The sequence below is a fragment of the Helianthus annuus genome, chromosome 4, assembly GCF_002127325.2.
Source record: "Helianthus annuus cultivar XRQ/B chromosome 4, HanXRQr2.0-SUNRISE, whole genome shotgun sequence".
Taxonomy (NCBI): Eukaryota; Viridiplantae; Streptophyta; class Magnoliopsida; order Asterales; family Asteraceae; genus Helianthus; species Helianthus annuus.
Genome location: NC_035436.2, coordinates 80112273 through 80119633, shown reverse-complemented (window position 1 = coordinate 80119633; position 7361 = coordinate 80112273). Strand labels below are relative to the sequence as shown.

General features: G+C 40.0%; 1 protein-coding gene across 1 annotated transcript; it reads right to left on the bottom strand.

The window, feature by feature from the left end:
* Positions 1-801: 801 nt before the first annotated feature.
* On the bottom strand, positions 802-1713 carry LOC110933520. The gene is made up of 2 exons (XM_022176738.1): positions 1234-1713; positions 802-1116 (listed from the first exon to the last, which is right to left on the bottom strand). Exons 1-2 carry the CDS (start codon positions 1711-1713, stop codon positions 802-804), a joined length of 795 nt encoding a protein of 264 aa, XP_022032430.1.
* Positions 1714-7361: the final 5648 nt, after the last annotated feature.

Below are 7361 nucleotides of genomic sequence, written 5' to 3'. Positions count from 1 at the left end.
AAGACCTGCAAGAAAAGACTGAGAGTGAAGCCCAGAGACTGATAAAGACTGAAGTCGTTGAAAACTCGACACTTAAGACTCGTCAACATCTGAGGGGGAGTCTGTTGGTGCAGTCATCTGTCGTCTTCGTCTAATGTCGAGTCTCGGGTTCGATGCGGATTAGATCGTGCATATGTCATCATCTTTAATGATGACATCATATGATGACATCATCATTATCTAGGCATATAAGGCAAGATTGAAATGGTCCAATTAGATTTATATGTTGATTTTAGCTTGAAACATATGTAGCCGTTTGAAATGTCATGGCCGTTTGAAGGCCCTTTCGTTTGAAAGTGGTGGCCGTTTGAAGGGTGGTGTGTCACCTTCAAACGGTCAGGTCTTGTTCTATAAATAGATCTCAAACTGTCAACATTTGTAACGATCAAGCAGTTGATACCGAAGTGCTTCCGGTATTTCCTCTCGCTGTAAACTTTGTCAATTGAATATAAAAGAGGATTAAAGTGATTTTCTAGTTGTTTTCAAGTGCGTTTCTTAGTTTCCGCCTCTGAAACGTACGAGAGCTCTTCCGAACGACTCATTCAGGTCGAAACCGATCCTACACTACCTGAACAGGACTAACCCAAACTGAGTCGGATATGGGGTAGATCAAACCTGCATCCAACAACTTAATCACCTCCTTTTTAACAACTTCTTGCATGTTTGGGTTCAATCGTCTCTGTGGCTGCGCACACGGCTTGTAATGGTCCTCCATAAGAATTTTATGAGTACAGAAAGAGGGGTTGATTCCTTTGATATCCATTATCTTCCACGCGATTGCTTTCTTATGAAGTCGTAAGATGATGAGATAATAACCGGCAAACGGCGCTCCTCGTCTAGAAATGCGTACTCCAAATGGGGCGGAAGCTCCTTAAGCTCCAAGGACGGGGGATCTTCAACCGAAGGCTTCGACTTTTCTTCATCCTCACGATCAATCTCTGTAAATCGATCCAGACTCTGGGAACCATCATCACCAATCTGATAGACTGGCTGCTCGAAATCGTGGCCCTTATGCGTAATGCCATCTAGGTCCCCACACAACAGATGTGTGTCCGAATCCATCTCCTCAATCGTGCCCTGCAAATGTGTGCTCACATAAGTGTCGACAATGTCAACATAGTAGAGCGCATCATCCTGGCTCTGTGGGTGCTACATTGACCGCTTTATGTCAAAGGTGACATGCTCATCATTCACTCGGAGTGTAATCTGGCTCGCAGCAACATCTACAATGGTCCGGGCGGTATTCAAGAATGGACGTCCGAGAATCAAAGGCACCCTAGAGTCCTCATCTATATCCAGGATAACAAACTCCACGGGAAACACAAACTTGTCAATCTTAGCAAGCATATTCTCAAAAAATCCACGTGGATACTTGATAGAACGGTCAGCTAGTCGAATGCTCATCCGTGTAGGTGACGGCTCACCTAGATCCAACTTTGTAAAAACCTTATAGGGCATAAGGTTGATACTCGCTCCCAACTCAGCCAGTGCATGGCTAACAGCCATATTTCCAATCAAGCAAGGAAACGTGAAACTGCCCGGATCTCCCATCTTCGTGGGCAGACAATTTTGAAGAATGGCAGAGCAGCTTTCATTCATCACCACACAGGACATATCCTCAAGCTTCTTCTTATTCAAAAGGATGTCCTTCAAGAATTTCGCATACTTCGGCATCTGGGCCAGGGCTTCAACGAAGGTATGTTTATGTGCAGTTGCTTAAACATTTCAAGGAACTTACCATATTGTTCTTCGTTTTTCTGTTTCTTCAGCCGGCCCGGGTATGGAACTGGAGGAGTGTACTCTTTGACTGGCTCCTGGCCTTGTGTTGTACTTGCTGGGACTCGCCTAGCTTGCACGCGTCCGGTGTATCAGTCGGGACCGCTTCGGTAATCGGTGGTGAGTCTGATATCTTGGATCCGGTCGTCTTGCCACTCCTAGTCATGACCGCATATACGTGCCCAAGCGGATTTGGCTCTGTGTTGCTTGGAAGACCGCCTGGGGGTCTCTCCGACATCATCTTCGCCAGCTGACCAACCTGGTTCTCGATATTCTGAATCGAGGCCTTTTGACTCCTCATTTCACCTTCATGAGCTAGAAAACGATCTTCGCTTTGTTGATATCGTTTTTCAGCTAATTGATTTGCACTCATGGAGCTGCTAAGAAGCTGAGCCATCATATCCTCCAGCTTAGAACTTGACTGAGGAGCTTGCTGCTGGGAACTACTCCCTACGCCCTGATTCTGGTATGAGTATGGACGTGGTTGGAAAGATTGGTTGTAAGGCTGGAATTGCTGACCATGAGCCTGCTGCGTCGCTGGAGCGCACTGGGCAAATCCTAGTGGGTTCTGATTACCCACATTTGCTCGCCACCCAAAATTTGGGTGATTCCTCCATCCCGGGTTGTATGTATTGTTGTAAGGGTTGTTCTGCAGCCTCACTTGATTACTCACGAAATCAACTTCTTCTTGGCCCTCATACATCACTCCCTGGAAGCATGCACCAAGCTCATGTGACACTCCACACTAGTCACATCCTGAACTAGCTTGCGCAACAATCTGGGACTTATCAAACTTCGCCGAAAGAGCCAAGATTTGTTCAGTAATGGCTATGTAGTCGTCCACAGCGTGAACTCCTGGGCGAGATGATGATGATGATGTCCGGCCTCTCTCTCCTTCACGACGCGAACTAGACTTTAACGCAGCTTTTTCGATGATGGCATAGGCTTCATTTGGCGTCTTCGTTCCCAGATCGCCTCCTGCATTTACATCTAGTCTCTCCTACGTGTCATAATTCAGCCCTTGATAAAACGTCAAAACGATTTGTCTTTTGGAGAAACCATGGTGTGGAACATCAAGTAACAAATCCTTAAACCGCTCCCAGGCCACGTGCAACGACTCTCCCTCGTCTTGGCGAAAGGTCATAATCCGGTTCCTTAACTTGGTTGTTTTCTCAGGCGGAAGGTATTTCTGCATGAATAACTCCGCCAACTCATCCCAGGTCCTGATGGACCCAGCAGGAAGTGACATATGCCAAGCCCTGGCCTTGTCACGCAGTGAGAATGGAAACAACCTCAACCGAACAGCGTCTTCCGAAACATCCCTGATCTTGAACGTCGAACATACTTCAAGAAAAGCAGAGATATGTCGTCTGGGATCCTCATGCTCGCGCCCGTCAAACTGCACCGAATTTTGCACCATATTTATAATACTAGATTTAATTTCAAAAGTAGGTGCGTCTATTGTAGGTCTAATAATGCTAGGCTCCAGGCCTGTTCCTCCGGGTTGATTCGACTCATTTAGTGGTCGCTTGTCGTCCGCCATGATTGTGTTTCCTGCGTCCCCTGAGCCCTCGGCTTCAGCGGGTACCACCTGCCCCGGCTCACCAGCTGCGAGTTGTAGCGCAACCGCACGAGATCTCTCACGAAGACGTCTCCTCAGATCACGCTCAGGTTCGTCTGAAGGCTCAACAGCGTCGGGAGCGGGGGTTGAAGACATCAACCTGCAAACGAAAAAATTGACACAATGAATATTTTATTATTATAATACGGCTGGGTTTTTTTTTTTTTTTTGATGCTGAATTAAAACAGAATTTCTGTTTAAATGGGCTGAAAATTTTATAAAAACTCAAAAATGGGCCCAAAATTTTATAAAAATCAAAACAAATAAAATCATCAAATCGGGTAGTGTAAAAATAATTTTTCAAAGCCAAAAATTCAAAGAATAAATGAATAACTAGTTCGAATTCGAACAAATAAATGAAATGAAAATTTTACAAGTGTTTAAAGATAAGCTTGAAAACGAATAAATTAAATCAAAAACAAGAAATATTAACAAATAAATAATCAAGAAAATATTCACAAGTATGTATAAAATAATGACTCGGGTCGTTCCTAAAGCTCGCCGCATCCCTGGCAACGATGCCAAAAACTTGACGTGTGCGCGTATATACATATTTTTACAATGAACTATACACACGGTTCGGTTTTAAATTTATAAAAATGATTTATACTTCAACATTAAAACACACACGAAAGGGCAAGTGTACACCGTCATATATGTAGTAAAGTATCGGTAAGAACCAAGTGTCGATCAAAGGATGTGGGCGGAGAAACAATACTAAACCTTTGTCATTAAATTACCGGTAGAAAGATAAGTGAGTGATTTGTTTTAACTAAAAATAAGACTTAAACATAAACTTTAATAAACATAAAAGACTCCAAATAAGAAAATAGATATATAGCCTTGCTTTATGCACAACCAAAGCATGTGAACTAAGTTGGTTTTGCCACTTAAAACATTTGGTCAATTTTCCATTTTCAAGACAATTAGTATCCCTTTCGGGAATCATAACATGACAATCATTCGGAAAGCTAAAACGATAAACACACTTTAACCACCTAAAATTACTTTTTAATGCTCAAATGACAAATGTCTATGAAAATCCCTTAAAGATAGGTTAGTTATCCGTTAAGAGTTTTCTAACCTCACTTAATCAAGGAAAGTGACACCGATAAACACAATGTAACCACCAAGACAAGCATAAACTAGATTAAATCACAACCGAGTTCATTTAGAAATCTTGAACATAAATTCACCAAGATAGCAATTTTGGCCTAAACTACTAACTAAACTAACAATTTATGTCAAGAATTCATAACAACACCATTTAACCCGTTAAGGCCCTTACGTGAGGGAAAGCTTTCTTGATTAAAATTAATTATCCCTTATTAACCCACTAACCATTTCTAGTATCATGGTGCAAACAATTTAAACAAGTTAAACTAGTTAAACAAGTTCAAAGTCTACTAATACATGATTAATTAAGCATCTTCTTGCAAATATCTCAAGCAACCACATACTAATCATCCAAGATAATTAACTATAATCAAGAAATCAACATCAATAAACAAGGTTGCAAACTAATCATTAAGGATTAACATAGAAAATACTTCAAAGTGTCATTACAAACATAATTAACATACTAATGGTTGTTATTAAGCAAGGGATACTAGTGTTTTTGCCCTTAGGCTTACAATAATACATAATCATCAATTTAAATGCTTGAAACATAACAAAAACATGGAAAGATTCAAGAAATCAAACCATAAACAAGCACAAGATTAGTATCCGGATAGTAACGGAGCTAAACGACACGATGTGGCTTGATTCCGGGTGAAAGCTAGTGCCTCCGGAACCTGAATAATCGCCTGTGAAGCTCCCAAAAGTCCAGAATGTCGAACAGAATGTTTCCTGCTGTTTTTTATAACTTTTTTCAGATCGCACAGTCGTGCGATTAAAGTGCACGGTCGTGCACTTTATTGGACTACTCACCATACTGTGTGACATCAGCAAGTCTTGGCCGATTCTTCGTATTGGCACGGTTGTGCATTGGGTCGCACGAGCGTGCATCACCAAGTAGTAGCTGGCATGCGCATCTGCACTGGTGGTGCATCTCCGGGCTGGGGCTTGGTCATCGAATCTGCACGGGGTGCCACTAGACGAACGTTGTGCGTCTCCGAGGATGCATTGCACTCCTGATCACACTGGTTGTGCAACACCGAGCTGAGCCTTGATATCGGATCCGTACGGTGGTGCCATGAGTAGCACGACCGTGCAACTCGCCCATATCACATTTTTCCACAGAATCTTCGCAGCTCTTCCGTTTCGCCCGGAAAATCCTCGTTTTCGTAATCTTCTTGCTTGGCACGCTGTTTTAGGCCTGTAAACAAAAATATACCTAATTAAGTATCTGATTCACGGTTTTACGGCCAAAAACGCGTAAAATGGGGGTAAAATGGGGGAATAAAACATAGGTAATTTGGTGAATATCATAACACTTTGTTTCTGTAACAGACACTTTATTTTTTACAATAATCTAAAAAAAAATTGACAACACACTTTATTTTTACAAATAATCTAAAAAAGTGTAACAATGCACTTTATTTTCTGTAACGGACATTGTTTCTGTAACACAAAAAAAATGTAACAACACACTTTGTTTATGTAACAGTCGCTTTATTTTTACAATAATCTGGAAAAAAATGTAACAACACACTTTATTTTTGCAACAATCTAAAAAAGTATAACAATGCACTTTATTTTCAGTAACATGCATTATTTATGTAACACGAAAAAATGTAACATGCATTTTTTCTTTGATTGTTACATTTCGTAACTAAGACGCAAAAGAATTGTTATGAGAGTTGTTACATCAAAAATAAACTTCATTAACGATAATCCAACATAAGTAACGTAACTAGCAATGTTACAAAATTTATATAAAAAATATAACTTCATTAACAAGAATCCAACAACAATATATTTTTTAGATTCAATCAAAAAATCAGTAATAGCATTCATCTTTTTAACAAAAAAAATAAAAAAAAAAGTTGCAGATCTACAAAACACAAAAAAATGAAGATCTACAAAACAGAAAAATTGAAAATCTGAAAATTACGAAAAAAGTTGGAGATCTACAAAACACAAAAAAGTAAAGATCCACAAAAACACAAACATACTTATGGATCTGGAGGATCTTTTAGATCTGGAACGTCATGTTCAACATCAAACATCTTTTGGATCATCTTCACATCTGAAACATCATCTTCAACATCGGATTTGTTGACCACCGCCGGATCTTGGAACCACCATCGGATCTTGAACCACTCAAAGCACTAAATCCGCCAAGAAAACGAGTGGTTTTGGTGATAATTTGTGGTGGATCGATGGATAAGAAGAAGAATTTTGAACTACACCATCACCGGGTTGTTACACTTGTAGATCTAGAGTTTTGGTGGTTGATTATGAATGATTTTGATAAGAAGAAGAATTTTGGTGGTTGATTATGAATGATCTTAGATCTGGAAATGGTTATCCAGAGAGAGAGAGAGAGAGAAAGAGAGAGAGAGAAGTGTGTGTCGAAAGAGAGAGAGAAGTGTGTGTCAATGTCTAGTTCAAATGTCAACTAGTGCGTTTAATGTCTTGTCTAGTGCAAATTTCCCAATATACCCCTCAGTCAATCTCTTACAAAAAACACGTGGCTACTTCTGGCCCACTTATAGAGCTTTCACAGTTTTCTTAACTGGAGTGGATTTCTTCATTATAATTAGCCTATATATATAGTGTGTGTGTCTGTGTGAGTTTCATTGGGGAACAAAAAAAATTGGGAACCAGGGAACACTTTTAAAAATTCAACTTAACATGTTAAAAAAAATTTAAATTTTTTTTGGCGCTTTTCCTTATTAATACATGTAGAAGCATTTCTAATAAAAAAATCAAAAACTAAAAATATAAAAAAAAAATGTTTAAAAAACAGTTAAAATAA

Bases quoted from the DNA above. Each gene is read 5' to 3' on its own strand.
- LOC110933520 (XM_022176738.1), bottom strand. From the start codon at position 1,713: ATGCCGAAGTATGCGAAATTCTTGAAGGACATCCTTTTGAATAAGAAG. The intron at 1,117-1,233 runs GTGAATGATGAG...ACACATTTGCAG, and splicing joins CGAGCCAGATTACACTCCGA to GGCACGATTGAGGAGATGGA.